This window comes from Megascapheus bottae, chromosome 21, assembly GCF_031878675.1.
Source record: "Megascapheus bottae isolate mThoBot1 chromosome 21, mThoBot2.hap1, whole genome shotgun sequence".
Lineage (NCBI taxonomy): Eukaryota > Metazoa > Chordata > Mammalia > Rodentia > Geomyidae > Megascapheus > Megascapheus bottae.
Window position 1 is genome coordinate 11106081 of NC_143529.1, and position 17355 is coordinate 11123435.

General features: G+C 38.4%; 1 protein-coding gene across 3 annotated transcripts in view; it reads right to left on the bottom strand.

Moving 5' to 3' along the window:
• Trak2 (trafficking kinesin protein 2) overlaps positions 1-17355 on the bottom strand; it is a 60932-nt gene continuing 43577 nt past the window's right edge. For 2 of the 3 annotated variants that reach the window (XM_090354601.1, XM_090354600.1), the window contains exons 10-16: positions 15624-15761; positions 12530-12609; positions 11927-12130; positions 9984-10285; positions 7717-7983; positions 6233-6338; positions 1-4348 (exon numbers count right to left, since the gene is read on the bottom strand). In XM_090354601.1, the coding sequence (XP_090210727.1) occupies positions 3682-4348; positions 6233-6338; positions 7717-7983; positions 9984-10285; positions 11927-12130; positions 12530-12609; positions 15624-15761 (1764 nt within the window). In that variant the 3' untranslated portion in view covers positions 1-3681. The remainder of the gene's footprint in view (positions 4349-6232; positions 6339-7716; positions 7984-9983; positions 10286-11926; positions 12131-12529; positions 12610-15623; positions 15762-17355) is intronic. The other variant, XM_090354602.1, reaches the window with a different exon arrangement.

Here is a 17355-nt window from a genome sequence, read left to right on the forward strand (position 1 = left end):
TTTAAGAAGCTACTTGTGTTTATTATCTGATTTGACAAAGCAACAGAAGGTGCACCAAGCGCTGCTTGACCAAGTAAAGTTCCAGGTATCACACAATGGCATCTCCCTGGCTTCTCCATATGAAGACATTTTGCCCACTCTCAGGGGCTGTGCTCGGCAATGTGGCCACTTATGGTCTGGCACCATGGGCATGGTGCACTCAGAGTACAGGTGCTTGTGCATGTGACAGCAGCTGATGGGCCACTGACAGCCTGAGTTGCAATCTTAGAAACTGATGTTATAGCCACCCAGTACTAATTACATCCTAGAGTGGTCAGAATAAAACAGTAAACTTTAAATACTACATAAAATATGCCTTCATAAGAGAGAACACATTCTTGTGAGCTGCTTCTGGCTTTTTTCCTCTCTTGCCAAAATGTGATCACTATGTCAAACCAAGGGCAACAGCACAAAACTTAAAAAAATTTACAAAACCTAGATTAATAATAGTTGTTAACTTGTCCCCAAAGATCCCTATCTAAGATCTATTTATATAAGATTTTGGACTTGGTAATTCAAGGGGAATTTTAAATTCTGAGTTCAATGAAATGATATCGTCTACTAGATAAAAGGGAACTCAGAAATACCTGAGGGATAGTCACTGTAAATCTTAGTGGAGGAAAAAGAAGGCTGAACTTTCCCATACTGGCATGAAAAAATTTATCCTGTTGATACTACAGAAGAACTGAAACAGGAACAGAATCAAAGCATAACAGGTCACCCAAAGAGAAATTTGCTGTAAGGCTTCTACTATATGCTTTGCAGACAGATCGGTTGTAAGAGATTCTCAGACTGTATGAAAAATATTTTTAGGTGGAAACTTCAAAAACAGCAAAACCCAGTTTTAAAGACAGGATTCATTTCTAGAGATAAGTATATACCAGAATAGAATTATTGTGTTTCTGACAGAACATCTAAATCAATCTAATTTTTCAAAACCCCAAATTTGGTTTATTTAGCCAGATGTGCTCATCTGCCTCCTCACATATTACTCTGGCTCTGGTGGCCATTTAGGCATTATTAAAAGTATACAGGCTAGGAGTTTGGCCTAGTGCTTGCCTAGCATGTGTGAAGACCTAGGTTCAATTCCTTGGTATCACATACACAGAAAAAGCCAGAAGTAGTGTTGTGGCTCAAGTGGTAGAGCTCTAGCCTTGAGGAAGGCCCAAGGACAGCGCCCAGGCCCTGAGTTCAAGCCCCAGGACTGGCCAAAAAAAAAAGTATACAAATTGTGGGGCTGGGAGTTTGGCCTAGTGGTAAGAGTGCTTGCCTAGCATTCACAAAGACCTGGGTTCGATTCTTCAGAACCACATATATAGAAAAAAGCCAGAAATGGTGCTGTGGCTCCAGTGGTAGAGCTCTAGCCTTGAGAAAGCTCAAGGATAGTGCTCAGGCCCCAAGTTCAAGGCCCAGGACTGGCCAAAAAAAACTATACAAATTAATGTTGAACACTACAAAATCTAGCTTATTTTATGGTGATTTGTATTATATATACAGATATATATATATGTATATATATATATGTAAAATCTGAACATGTAACACTCAGTAGTACTATCTCACCCTACATTTTTGTACTTCCTGGGATTTCTTGGAAACTATAAATATCCATGTAACAGGTAGTTTATTTTCATAGGAAACAATTAAAAACATTTGAGTTGGCTAAAGGAAGCACCCTGCAGTTACTCTAAAGAGTAAAAATTCAAATGCCATTGTATTTTTAAAAGATGAATTGGAATATTTAGAAAATTTCAGCATTAGGAATTTTGTTTTAGGGCCTGTTCCAGTCAGGGTAACCCTGTATGAGTGTGTGCATGCATTTGGCTGACAGCTTGATTGAATGAAGGGGTGAAACAAGAAGAGGACTTCTTTCGCTCAATTTTTTTGAGAAATTTACTTTAACAAGTTTTACTAAAAGACTTCTTAAAACATTTCTGTGTTAAAAACTCTCACACATTCTTACCATTGCATTCCCTATCCTTTTGAGTACATAGTTCTTCACTGGGGATGGCTCAGGAGGGGAGAGGCAGGCCCTCCTGGCCAGGGTGCATCTGTATGGGTAGCACTGTAGGAACAGAAATTGGAAACTTCCTTTTAGCTAAGTCAGGACAAAGGAGAAAAGCCACTGGCAAATTAAGCACGGAAAAGATCAAGCAATACACCTAGTTTTCATAAACAAAATCATGATTTCCTACTCACCTCTGAATCGTGTCATAGATGTAATGAGGTTTCTTCCTTAGCATTACACCCTAGAGTAAGGCATGCCATGGGGTGAGAAGCTGACTCTCCTGGCAACACTGGAGCAGATCAGTATCTTCCCAAGTTACAGCCTTCTCTACACTGCTGAATGTGGAAACCTAATCTTATGGTCTCACTTTGTTTCAGTTTGTAAAAAAAAAAGAACATGAGAACAAAGAAGCCTTATCTCTCCCATGAAAAAGTTGGTTATCTAATTCCAAGAACAAGGCAGATTTGTTTTGATTTACATTAGGAAAAATACTAAGCAGAAGCAATACTCTCTCAAAGCAAGCACCTGGGTCTTACTTCAGTTGATAATAATGTGCCTGAGAATTTTTGTGCAAATACATGTCATCTTCCATTGAAAATATGCACAGTGCACTTTGGAAAAAGTCAGTCACAAAGAACTTTCCTTACAAAGAACTTACATATAAATAAAACTTAACATAATTTCTATAGATTGCACTTCTGGTTTAACCCCTTTTAGCCTCCAAGGAAATACTGGAGATATACAACTATGTATCCCTCGGCTACTATATCATACAGAAGAACTATTCTAAAAACAGGTTTCCTTTGTTCCAATTTATGAATATTTTCCTTCTCAAAGTAAATCCTCCCAACTGCTACCCAAAACTGAACTTTTTTTGTTATTGTACAAAAATACAAATATAAGAAAGTGAGTTCTTTTTGGGACTAGGCAAGTGCTCTACTCCTGGAGCTATGCTTCCCAACTCCCAAAATGAACTTTTGGTAATCAAAAATACAAGGGAATTTGGGTGATGTTTGTGCTCCCAGTGGTTCAAAGGCCTGGAAACAGGAAAAAGTGATTCTCCACTTCTGCTGTAATGAAAAATATCTAATTCTTTGTTTTACCAATGCTGTGCGTAATCTAGTACCTGAATTCATAATTTGACCAGGCATTTGCAGAGGAACAGGGGTCTCACACTGTTTCAACAACACAGAGCTCACTGCACCAAGCCTTTGGAACAGTTTTCTACTGGCACAATCAAAAACGCTTGTTTTCTTCCCTCTCTTCTAGGCAGGTTCTCCCTGCTTATGCTTTCCAGAAGTGAAGTTTAGTATTTCTGGCATGTTGCAACAATCCTGAAGTTATCTTTTGTTCGCTGCTCATTTTCAAGACAAGAAAACTCAACTGAATGAGTGTATCAAATCTTTCTTTTCTGTCTCCAAACATTGCAAGACCCATTCATTTACACTTTACACTTTACTAGACTTCACTCATGTAGATCTCATCCTAATTGTTTCCATTCCTCCACGCCCCCTTCTCCACATTCACAGTCCTTCTGCAACATTCCTTTTCTTTCGATCAGACTCACTCATATGTATCAGTGCATGTCTATCCTTCATGTGCTAACACTAGAAGAGGTCAGTTAGAGCCATGCCTCAGTCTTCCTTCAGTATACCCATTTTGGATGAAGGTGTGCAAACCGGGGCACTGAAGCTACCCATCATAACCGGAAGACTCTGATTCCTCCTCAGTCCACCCAATAAATTGCTACCTGAATTTAAATAAATAACAGAGTCTGCTTTTTGAAGACTGATTTCTGCCTCCTGGCTTTTCCCATTCTCTTGGGGGTCAGGATTCTTGACCACTCTGGCTATCCCCAGTCTCTTCAGTCTTTCTACTAAGTTCATCTTCAACTGGCCAACATCAGGGGGGTTCCGGGACGGCCTCAAACCATACATCTCCTGGAGGAACGTTTCAGCAGGTCGGGAGGCCAGAAAGTTTTCAGAGAGATGCATTCGGGACTCAAAGGGCAAGGGAGAAGGGCATGGTGAGTGAGATGGGGAATTTGGTGGTGTGGAAGGGGTAGCCACAGCTTTGGGTAGAGGATTCTCTGAGATTGGGCTATGGTACACTTTAGCAGAAATGCCTCGCTCTTGGAGAAGCTTGGCCAAGCTCATGGTGCTGCTGAAAGTCACAGTAGAATCTCGTCGGTTTGTGATGGATTCACCAGTGCTGAGTCTGTAGGACATGGCTGGAGACTTCACAGCTGTGTTTGGTGAACTGTTCCCACTACTTCCATGGGAGAGTGAAGGGAACCCAGAGCTGAAAAAGAAAAGTGGGAGGAAGTTTTTAAGACTAAAACCAGCTTAAAAATAATGGTTCACCCTGGAATCCTAGCTACTAGGGAGGTAGAGATTGGGAGTATAACAGTTTGAGGCCAGGGCAGCAAAGGGAACCCAGAGCTGAAAGGGAAAAGTGAAAGTTTTAAAACACTAAAACCAGCTTGGATGCAGTGGTTCACTCCTGGAACCTTAGCTACTAGGGAGGTGGAGAATGGGAGTGTCACAGTTTGAAGCTTGATGAAGCAGTAAGTTTAAGAGATCCCATCTTAACCAATAAATAGATGGGCATGGTGGCACTGTCATTCCAGCAACCTGGCAAGAAACGCTACCAGTAATTTATTATGCTTCAATAAAAAAATCAATATACTGCTATATCAAAATATTTGAAGATTATGATCAAAATACAATTTTAATATTTGTAAATAACTTCTCCGGAGCATCAGCTTATATAAAGGATGCAACATTCAAGTAAGTTTGACTCCTTGCTCAATTATAGTAGGTTCCACCTATGCCCAGTCTCTAAATTCTTATTCCTACTCTACTGCAAAATGATCTTGATTTCTCCGAACTGTAGATCTCATATGGTGGGATGTATTAAAAGTCCCTTCATGAAACAGTTTTATAGCCTGGAGCGGTGGCTCACACAGGTAATTCTAGCTACTCAGGAGGCTGAGATCTGAGGATCGCAGTTCACTAAAAAGTCCAGAAAACCAGAAGTGACGTTGTGCCTCAAGGGGTAGGGCACTAGCCTTGAGCTGAGGGGCTCAGGGACAGCACCCAGACCCAGAGTTCAAGTCCCACAACCAACTTCAACAACAACAAAACAAACAGTTTTATAACCAAGTTATGTTGGTGACTACAGGAACAATACAAACAATCACAGATATGTTCATCACAGGCTTTATCTAGATCTTTACTAGATATCATCTAAATGCTTCCTACACAATTGATTCACTGCTGTCTTACAGACATTCTGAATCATAACATTAGTTCTCTCTAAAGCGTTTAGAAAGTTAAGAATGGAATTCATGGATCACTTTAGCAAATATATACAGTTCATACACTAGTTTTTATTCTCTACCCATTCATTATCCTTATTTCTAACTTCCTTTTATATCCTTTTCCTTTTTTATTTCTAGGCCACATTATCCTTACAATGGTCAAGATACCTTGAAGAAAATGTGAAATCACATTTTCTTCAAAACAACACAATATTATTATATGCTGAATGGCAGAATAGAAAAAGCATCAGTATGAATAAGAGAAACCTGTAAGCAAAAAATTTGGCCTTACTCAGGCCTTCCTGTGGCCTTTGCCTCAGCTTCTGGGAGGCAATGTTAGAATGCTGGACTATTAGAGTTGGCCTTGCCACACACAATCATCTTTTGTGCTTTCAGATGGTGGCTGGGAATGCACTATCAGTCAACTTGGAGACGAGTTCAACCACAGTATAACCAACCAGCTACACAATGAAGCTCCAATAAAATCTGAATAGTGACGCTTGGGTAAACTTCCCTATTTGAAAATATTCCACATATACTGCCACACACTGGTACCAAGAGAGTAATGGAACCTAAGAAAAAGAGAAGCTTTATGTGTAGAACCCCACACTCATGGCCCTATGCATTTCTTCTTTTTGATAAGGCTAACCTTGGGTATAGCTTCAGGTTAGGCCATATGTGCCTCTGTTTCTTCATTTTTCATAATACAAACTTGCCTGTTCTGCCTACTTGCAAGAGTTATTACATATTAATTAAAATTCTTGTGATTAGAATAAGATTATTAATTAAATTATTAAATAAAGGGATTAATTAAAAATTAAAAGAAATTCCTGTGAAGCCCCAGATTTCCAAGGCCTTCTTACCTAGGTGTAACCTGGGTGATATCAGAGGGATGTAATATTCTACAGGTGGTGAAGGTGAATGTTGAGTTCGTGCATGACAGACACTTTCCTGGGTTTGAGGTTGAAACTGAAATAGAAATTTTTAGAGAGCCAAACACAAATTGAAAGACTAGGTTAATAAGATAGCAAGCTCATTGTTTATTAGTAATTCATTATGTATCAATTGCTTCTTGAAGTAAAAATCCTCAAATGCAAAAGAAATATACATAAACACTATGCCAGTATAAGATGGTAAGTATATGGCCAAATCCTGAAATACTTTAAAAATACAAATAAAAAAGGCATAAAAACAGCTTAGAAATCAGAGAAAAAAATTTTCTGAAAGAAATGCATTAAAAAATTTAAAAAAAATTTAGTCATTCAAAATACCAAGTCAAACTATTTCTTTGGTTCTCAAAGTGTGGTCCATAGACTTTGTGGCTGCCCACAAGTAACACAAGGATGAGGCTGGGGTGGGGGGAACTTTGGTTTTTAAGGGAGTTGACACCTGCAGCTCCTTAGTACAAATCAGGATAGTACTGCCAAATTATAATGAGTTCTTCATTGTACACATTCATACTATTAAATAAAAGTCAAATTTACTTAAAAATGTCCTTTATGAGGCAGTAAAAATTATCCACTAAATCTTGAGTTTTGGCCTTTCAGTCTTTTGCTGTGCAGTGAATGAGAAGAATCTGTGGAGCACTCCTGCGGCATACTCACCAACATTGTGGTTATCTAGAGGAATAGCATGCAAACCAGCTGAGTTGAAATTTGTCATGGAATACCAGCTGACTTGCAAGAACAATTAACAGACAAGTATAGTTATTTAGACTTGGATTTTTGGTGCATATATACATATATATATATATATATATATATATATATATATATATATACACTTTTTTTTTTGCCTGTCCTGGGGCTTGAACTCAAGGGCCTGGGCACTGTCCTTACTGTATGCTTTGTACTCAAGGCTAGTGCTCTGCCACTTGAGCCACAGCACCACTTCCAGCTTTTCCTGTGTATATGTACTGAGGAATAGAACCCAGAGCTTTGTGCATGCTAGGTGAACACTCTACCATTATTAGGCTACGCTCCTGGCCCAGAATCCAGCTATATTCTACTAACCAAAAGCAAGAGACTTACAAAACTATAATATAAAACTTTTCCTTACTACTTATAAATATAGCCATTCTTCATGAAACATGTCTTTTAATTATTTTAATGAGTATATAATTATTTTTAAATGAGTTAACATTTTAACATTTTCTCAATTTTGATTCCTAACACAGTAAAGATGAACAGATAAAATTCAGAACTTTTAAGAGTATAAAGAGATCCTGAGACCAACAGGTTTATGATCCATTGACTGGCCTATTTCCTCAGCCCAATTTAAAGATAAAAAAAAAACAATCAAGAATGTCACTAATACTATACATTTTCATTATTTGTATTCTTCTCACCTGGAACCAGTCCACCTGCTGAAGTAATGAGTGGTAAGAAGATTCCTGTCACTGGCTTGGACACTGCAGGTGTTGACTCTACTTGGTGAGGTGGCTGAACTTGAAAAGTGATACCTTCTTCTTCATCCTCCTCTAAATCTGAGATGTGATAGATGGTATCCTTGGGCAACTGGGTAAAGCCTTTAGTGATGACACCCGGCCGTGGATCAAGAATGGTTCCCAAGTTTGGTTGAGCAAGCTGCTGCCAATGATGCAGAGTTTGAGATCCTGAATATACAATTGCAAGAGTAATGTTTTACATGTTTCACAAATCTCAGTTCTTAAAACAGAAACTTTTTATATTTAATAACAATGATGAAAGCAATGAAACTACTCATTTGGTCTTGATATTTTGTTAAAATGTGCAAATTTAAGTTCTCTATAGAAGACTGACAAGATACTGAAGGCACTAGTAATAATTTACTTGAAAAGTTAACTTTAAAAAGTGTATCCAGGCGGGTGTAGTGGCTTACGCCTGTAATCCTAGCTACTCAGGAGGCTGAAATCTGAGGATGGAGTTTCAAAGCCAGCCCGGGCACTAAAGACTTTAAGACTCCTATCTCAAATTAATCACTAGAAAATGGGATGTAGGGCCGTGGCTCCAGAGGTAGGGCAGTAGCCTTGAGCTGAAGAGCTCAGGGATAATGCCCAGGATCAGAGTTCAAGCCCCATGACCCACAAAAAAAAGTGTATTTAAGGCTGGGAATATGGCTTAGTGGTAGAGTGAGTGCGTACTAGGCATGGAACCCTGGGTTCTATTCCTCACAACCATATAAACAGCAAAAGCCAGAAGTGGTGTTGTGGCTTAAGTAGTAGAGTACTCATCTTTTTTTTTTTTTTTTTTTTTTGGCAGTCCTGGGGCTTGGACTCAGGGCCTGGGAACTGTCCTTGGGCTTTCTCAAGGCTAGCGCTCTACCACTTGAGGCACCGTACCACTTCTGGCTTTTTCCCAGGAACTGAACCCAGGTCATCATGCATGCTAGGTGAGCAGTCTACCACTAGGCCACGCTCCCAGTCCAAGTGCTCATCTTGAGCAAAAGAAGCTCAGGGACAGTGCCCAGGTCCTGAGTTCAAGCCCCAGGACTGGAAAAAATAACCCAAACAACAAACAGTGCATCTTCAGAAGTAGAAAGTTGGGAGGTGTGGTTTAATTAGTGGAAAGCCTGCCAGTCCGGCAAGTGCAAGGCCCTCAGTTCAAACCCCAGTACCTTAATAGGAAGTAGGGTGCTGAGGCAGTGGGAGACATGAGGAGTCCTTCAGAAGTGACAGAAGCGGCTTGTATTGAAGGTGGCAGAAAATCAATACTTATCTGGCATACCTGATGCCAGGCTCCTGAGTTTAAAGACAACTTAGAATTTCAGTAGTTTGTGTACTTCTCCTACCCTCTTGTGACTTCTCTCCTTGGGATCCCAGGGAGAACAGAAAAATGAATATGATAGATGAGGGTATATACCCTTTGTTCTGTAGGACCCTGATCAACACAGGCACCAGACCCAGCATCTAATCATGTTGCCTCAGCCTACATCAAACCTCAAAGGTGACAGTACCTTTTGAGGGCTTGTTATAAGCTGTCTCCCCAAAATTTTGTTTTAAGCAAAAATTCTTTTTTTTTTTTTTGCCAGTCCTGGGCTTGAGCTCAGGGCCTGAGCATTGTCCTTGGACTTTGTCAATACAGCTCTAACACTTGAGCCTCAGCACCACTTCTGGCTTTTTTCTATGCATGTGGTACCAAGGAATGGAGCCCGGATCTTTGTGCATGCTAGGCAAGCACTCTACCACTAGACCAAACCCCCAGCCCCCAAAATTCTTTTTTAATAATGTTAGAGAATCATTTGAACACTGTCAATATCTCATAAAACAACGACACTTACTTTGAATTCAAGTTCTACTTTAAAACACAAACGAAACTAAAAATATAGCCAATTATACTTCTTGAGTAAAGAGTTCTGTTTTTGCAAAGAAAGGTGAGGATGAGGTATTACCATAGATCATTCTCATTTATCTTGCCATGGAAACTGCTATCAATGATGCTTCATGTTTACATTAAAAACATCACAGGAGAATGATGGAGAGGACTTGGAACAAGCAGATCTCTTCATTCACTAATTTGCTACCAAGTGCCAAAAATACACTATCACCTGAACAGCAAGATCTGAGGATAACAAAGACATCTTCTGCTCATAGTGCAATAAGCCACATGACTTGTAAAAGGCCTCTGCTGATATTACCTTCAAGGGGCTTGACAATCTGTAATTTTTCTGGCATAAAGCCTCGAAGACAACTGGCATTGCTGAGGTCTGCGATCTCCGATGGGTCAGTACACAGAGAGGCAAGGCTCTCTGGGGGTGTATCGCCACCATTAACCCCTTCTTTCTCATCAGCCAGCACTTGGATCCTTCGTTGCCATTCTTCAGCAAAGAACTGCTTCTCACTTAAGTAGTTTTGTCTTCTTAGGCTAAGGCGATGCAGAGCTGTAGCTAAATCACTGTCTTCAGAGGGTCCTGGCTGGTTGGGTGACTGGGCATTTCTACTGGAAAGTCACATTCACTGATTATATAAGGTCATGAGAACAATGTAGACCTCTCTTTTCTGAGACCAGTTTCTTAAAAACTAAAAAGTGTTTTCTACAAAATATCTAGAATACAGAAATAACAACAGTCCTAGTTATACCACAGCTAGGCAGGTATTGGCACCCTACTCAGTAAAAATGCTACTGCTATAATCCTAGATACTAAGAAGGATGAAATCTGAGAATTGTCATTCTCAGCCAGCCCAGGCAAACACATCTGAGAGACTCATCAAATAACAGCAAAAAGCAAATACTGGAGGTATGGCTTAAGTAGTAGAGCACCAGCCACTGAGTAAAAAGTGCCAAATGAAATGGCAGAGTGCTAAGTTCAAGCCATAGTATCAGCACCAATAAACAAACAAATAAAGGAAAGGGAAAATGCTACCTGTTAGACTATTACACTTCCTTACTTGCAAACATTACAATTTAAATAACAGTAACAGGTGAGCCAAGCATGATAGCACATCTCTATCTCATCACTTAGGAGACTGAGGCAGAAGATCATGAAGTTTAATTAAAACTAGCTTGGGGTATTTAACAAGTTTGAGACTAATGTGGAATACATTGTGAGACTGTCTCCACAAAAAATATGAAAAAATTTGCTTTGGGCCATTTATCCCCATAAATATTGCAGAAAACTGAAGAAAAGCCCAAGATTTGTATAAGATTTATATAACAAAGGGAAGGGTGGATAAAAAGGGAAGGGCTGTACTTGTTTCTGGCCATGATTGTAAATTCACACACACTCATTTCAGTGCCTTACCGAACTGTGTAACAGTAAGGCTGAGTAGACATATGAAGAGCTACAGTAGGTACAGAACAGTGCTTATGGCAATACAGCCAAAATCTTGCATGCTGTATTTCTGCATCAGGAAGATTTCTGCTGACTTTCCAGTAAGGCTGTTTCAACTTCTAGTTAGATGTAATTCAATGAAATGAATTAATGAAAGAAGGAAAAGGCCAGGAGCGTAGCCTAGTGGTAGAATGCTTGCACCGCATGCATGAAGCCCTGGGTTTTATTCCTTGGTACCACATACACAGAAAAAGCCAGAAGTGGAAGTGGCGCTGTGGCTCCGTGGCACAGCGCTAGCAAAAGGTGTCCAAGGACAGTGCCCAGGTCCTGAGTTCAAGCCCCAGGACTTGCAAAAAAAGGAAAAAAGACTAAGTTTAAACAAATAAGAAATTAAGAATATCTTAGTTCTTGGTTCTTGGCATGCAAGTTTACTATTTATCCCCAAAGCACTAGTGAAGGTTATGAGATGGTTATGTGAAAATGACATTCGATATATTTATGCAAATGACTGAGTGGACTCAAACAAATCTGTTACTATGCAGATTTAACCTTTTCAACAATGAAGTAATAAAAAATTCTGGAGGTAATGCAATATCTATTTAAATATAACTAAATTTAATCATTTTGCTTCAAAAACTTCTAAGAAATCAATGAGAAATCTTACAATGAAATAGAGCATGAAAACTGAAGACATGCTGAAAGGAGCAGTACCTTCACAAATCAGCATAAAGTAACACAGGATTTGAGTGTGTAATCTGGTAAGCCAACACCACAAGAAAAGTAGAATTGCTGCATGGCCTGTTTCTTACCCATGAACTTCCTCCAAATCATTCCCCAGGCTCTGGAGTGTTTTGTCCTCTTTTTGCTGTATACCAGATTCAAAAGGTTTTGCTGTCATGATGACACTGGAACGGTTGGAGCCTGGGATGGGCAGTATAGCAGGGAATGGGACAGAACGGCCTTGTGTGTCATTGGCAATCCTGACAGTATCAAATATCCGTTTCTGCTGGGCCCTGTAGAAGAAAGAGGCATTCAGTCATCACTGTAAATGACTGAAGTGCTTCAGGAGAGTCATGCATGCACAGCTTATTAGCAATAAAGCCACCCTGAACAGTCCCTTACATGAGAAATAAGTAAAAGATAAACTAGCACATAAAGTTAAAACTTTCAGAACTAAAAAGAAAAAAATTCTAAGTAAGCAGTTTTACTACTGAACCTCCTAATATTTCCTCTCAATACTTATTGTGTAGGATTATGGCTTTCTTTTGGGGTGTGTGTGAGGGATACAACTCAGCAATCTGCACATCCTAGGCAAGTACTCCACCTCTTAACTACAAGATTTCTGGTCCTGTGATTTTTTTTTTCATTCTCATTACTGTAACTGAGAAACAGCCATTATGATACGTACTTACTTTTGTTTAAAGAGAGAAGAATCCTCATCCAAACTCAACTTTTTACGCATGGTCCCCTCAATCTCAGCTGCTAAAGATTCCTAAGAAAAAGTTTGAAATCGTTAAAGTGATTATTACCCTTAAATTAATTAAAAGAATTTCTATGCTTAATTTTTTGGCATTATACTAAAAATAATACAATAGGGTTAGGTTTTTGGTTTTTTTTTGGTCAGTCCTGGGCCTTGAACCATCAGCGGCTTTCTCAAGCTAGAGCTCTACCACTTAAGCCACAGTACCACCTCCAGCTTTTTTCTATGTATGCCGTATTGAGGAATTGAATCCGGGTCTTAGTGCATGGTAGGCAAGCACTTTACCAATAGGCCAAACTCCCAGCCCCAATAAGCTAAATTTTTAAGGGAAGAGAAAAGGAGAGACAACATGAAAAAAGAAAATTGCTAGGGCAGTATTTGGGAGTATATTAAAGCTTACTTCATCCATACCCTCAGCCCTGTGGCTTTGGATATTTTTTCAGGTAGTGTCTTGTGCTTTTTGCGAGGTTGGTGTTAGGCTGCAATCCTCCTATCTCCACCTCCCACCTAGCTGGGTTTAAAGGTAAGGTCCACTGTTCCAGATGAAACGCAACTTTTGAACAAGAGCCAAACTCACAAGCCAACAAAACAAATAGCAGAAACTGGCATTTGAAAAATATGTAGCAAGTCAAGAGCAAAAATGCAGACAAATGAGAGGAAGAAGGGAGAGAGTATAGTCATAATATTCAATGTACATTGATGAAACTAGGTCAACTAAGAGAGGGATTGGTTGGGTTGGAGGGATGAGGGAGAATGATCAAAGGGGTGACATTAAGCTGTATTGTGTTCATAAATTGATTTGTTGAATGGTAACTTCTTTGCACAACTACTTAAAGATAATAGAAATATAATTCAAAAAAAGAACTGCTCTACAGTGAACCAACATACAAACACACAGGGGCCATTACTGGAGCTGTACTCTCAGTTATTTATGGCGCTAGGACAAGAGGATAGTGTGAGCTCAGGAGTTTGAGCCCACCTTAGGCAACATCCTATCTCAAAATAAATTTATAAGCAAAATTCAACTTATAAATAATAAAAATAAGACATTCTTAGATAATTGGGAAAACTAGAATAGAGGGTTAAACTATAGGATAGTATCAAGTCAGATGGCTGTAATGTGATTACATAGGTGTGTCTTTGCTTTTAGTAAATTCACAAATTAAGTACTAAGCAGTGGTAGGGTATATCTGCAACTGTTTAGTGGCTCAGAAAACAACAGATAATAGAGAAAATATAATACTTTGTTAAAAAAGTAAAGAATCTAAGTGAAAAACACATGAAATTCCTATGTATTGTGGGAATTTTATTCTAAATTTAAAATTACTTCAAAAGGAAAAAGATGACAGGAGTATAGTTCAGTGGCAGAGCTATGCCTAGCTCTAAAAGGCTTGATTTCCTTGTACCTACAAATGATTAAGTTATTAACTAAGTAAAATATCGTGCTCCTGCCTCATATCCTTAAGAAAATCTACTTCCAGGCATGGTGATGTACACTTGTAATCTTTGAAGGCTAAGGCTGGAGGACCATGGATTTGAAGTCAGCCTGGGCTACACAATAAGTTCCAGGATAGCATGGCTATACAGCCAGGCTCTGCTAAAAAAAACAAAACAAAACAAAACAAAAAAAAACTACTAAAATTTATAGCTTTGCCATTAAAAAAATTTTTTTACAGCACTGTATGTGTTTAGGAACCAGATTGTTAAGATAACTTTGGACAAACCTCATGAATTTGACATAAAAGCAATTTTTATTCATTTTTATCATGAAAAATACTATCGTAAATGAATTAAGGACTCATGATTCCTGCTTACATAAGAATAATACTCTCACTGGAAGTAAATACACTAAAATTTTTATTTATTTATCTATTTGTTTATAGTGCTAATACTGGGTCTTGAATTTAGGGCCTCAAGGTCTTACCATTTTCTCTCACTAACTCTTAGCCTCAATTTCTGGCTTTTTGTGAATTAGAGCATTAGGGAAGATACTACAGATATATTATAACTGAATCCCAGAAACAAGAACCATGTAATCTTTTCTCAGGATACTTTCTCCGGGGCTGTTTGTGGCTTAGTGTTAAAGTGCTTGCCTAGCATGTTAAGCCCTGGGTTTGATTCTTCAGTATCATATAAACAGAAAAAGCCAGAAGTGGCACTGTGGCTCAAGTGGTATAGTGCCAGCCTTGAGCAAACCACGCTGAGGGACAGTGGCCAGGCCCTGAGTTCAAGCTCTAGGACTGGCCGAAACAACAACAGAAACCCAAGAGACTTTTTCCACAAATACAAATTTCCTATCCTATAATCCAGCAAGACCAGTCTTGGGAATTTATCTAAAGGAATGTAAGTCAGATATATTAGCATCACCTGCATATCCATGTTAATTGCAGCAGTATTCACAACAGCTACATTACAGAAATGGCCCAGATGCTGTACAACTGACAATGGATTAAAATAAAATTATTCTGCTATAAAGAATGCAGAGAAATGGGTAGACTTAGCAACCATCACAGTAAGTGAAGTAAGCTAGGCTCAGAAAGACAAAGCCAGACTAAAAAAAAAAAAAAAAAAAAAAAAAAAAAGAGAGACAACCACATTAGACCTAAAATGTAAGTACACATATAAGCACATAGAGGTTTGCATGTGTGTGTATGTGTGTTTACTATTAGAACAAAGTACCATGGTAATACCCCTTTGGACAATTAACATGCACTTTATCAAGAAAGAATATTAGGAAGCTAAAATATGTTGAAATATATTTGGGGTGTTGGTACTAGCATGAGGGAGCAGATAAAGGAGACAGGGAAAGAAGGAGAATATATTTTATTTATACATGGGTAAAAATGGAACTAGATTGAGACTGAGAAGGAGATGACAGGAAGAATAACAGAGTACATGTATTAAGAGTTACATAAATAGGCATGTTAAAAAAGACACTTTTATAAAAGTCATAAACTCTATCATTCTCGGGACAATCTAATTTTAACAAGTTCTTAAAATATATAGTATCTTTCTTAGTTTCTTACCCCAGTAAAGTCTCCATAAGACGGGGAAAAGTAAAGATGAGCAGTAGGGCCAGATCTACTGCGAAGTTCTTTTATTTCTTCTTGTGATTCATGTAACATCCCAACACATTCCATGTTCCTGTCTTGTAACTCATGCAGCTGAAAGAAAAGTGTAGTATAACTGCTCAAAACATCAACAGGGAAAAATACAAAACTCCTTAGGATAAAGGATTTTTGTGGGGATAAGTATTTTATAAAGAAGATTGTATCAATATTATTTCAACAATACAAAGACTATGACAAACTAAGTAAAAAGGCTATATTTATCTTAACCTGCCAGAATTAGGGGTCTCCTGGTCATATTAGCATAAAACATGATTTCCTTAAATATGAAATGTAGCCATAGACAATCAAAACTGTCAATTCAATATTGAACACTTAGTAGGGTCAACAGAATCATAAAGTTAGGGTTAGCCTAACATTAATCTTCTTTTTAACAATCACTGTGAAGTCTATAAACAACAAGACCAAGATTCTAGAAAGATTATATCTTATGTCAGGGAACTCAATTAATCCTAAATAAATAATCTCCCCCACTTCCTCTTAAGAATCTTCTTTTATAGGTTAGTAAACAAATCTGGTTTTTTTTTTTTAAAGAGTATTCTTTATTTTTCCCCACAGATTTCACCTAATTTTTTTTTTCAAGTGTTATCATTTCCTAGCTACAACTCAGGAGGCTGAGTTCTGAGAATTACAGTTCAGAGCTGGCCTGGGTAGGAAAGTCTTGAGACTCTTATCTCCAATTAATCACCAGAAAACTGGAAGTGAAACTAAGCCTTAACGTGGTACAGTCCTAGCCTTGAGCAGAAAAGATGAAGGACAGTGCTCAGGCCCTGAATTCAAGCTTTATAACTGACAAAGGAAAGAAAGTATTACTAAGGCCGATATCTTTATTAAAAATGCACATTCTAGGGGCTGGGAGTTTGGCGTAGTGGTAGAGTACTTGCCTCGCATGCACAAAGACCCGGGTTTGATTCCTCGGTAACACATACATAGAAAAAAGCCGAAAATGGTGCTGAGGCTCACGTGGTAGAGCACTAGCCTTGAGAAAGTCCAAGGACAGTGCTCAGGCCCTGAGCCCAAGCCTAGGACTGGAAACAACAACAACAACAACAACAACAACAACAAAAATGCACATTCTAAGCCCCCATCTAGACCAACTAAATTATAAATGCAGGATTGTACTTGGGAATATTCATTTAAAACTTGCTTTCATCGTTGATTTTTTTCTTGCTTATTTCCTCTTAAAAATACATATATGTATATATATATATTTGTTGTTTAAACTATTAAACACTTAACAAAATTACTTTTTTTTTTTTTACAAAATAAAGTACTCCTGACACTCTAACACCAGTTCTTTTCTGTTACTCCCTATTTCCCAATTCTGTGGCAAAAGAAATTATCCATTTGTAAAAAAGTGTGATGTTTTAAAAGTATATAGAACATCCTCATGAATTTTAATATCTTGTAATTTGCCAAAGATGGACAAGTCCAACATTCAGATATCCTGGGTCACTAAGACAGTAAGTTAGGATTTTCACCTCACTGACAAGCCTCTGGGAAGCCTGAAGATGTAAGAAGACTTCAAGTCAATCTGTGGAAACTAACATTTCAGCCTGTTTTTAGAGAAATCAACAGTATTGAATTTGCTTTTAGAAGGATTTTTATAATCTCTGAAAAGTCACAAAAA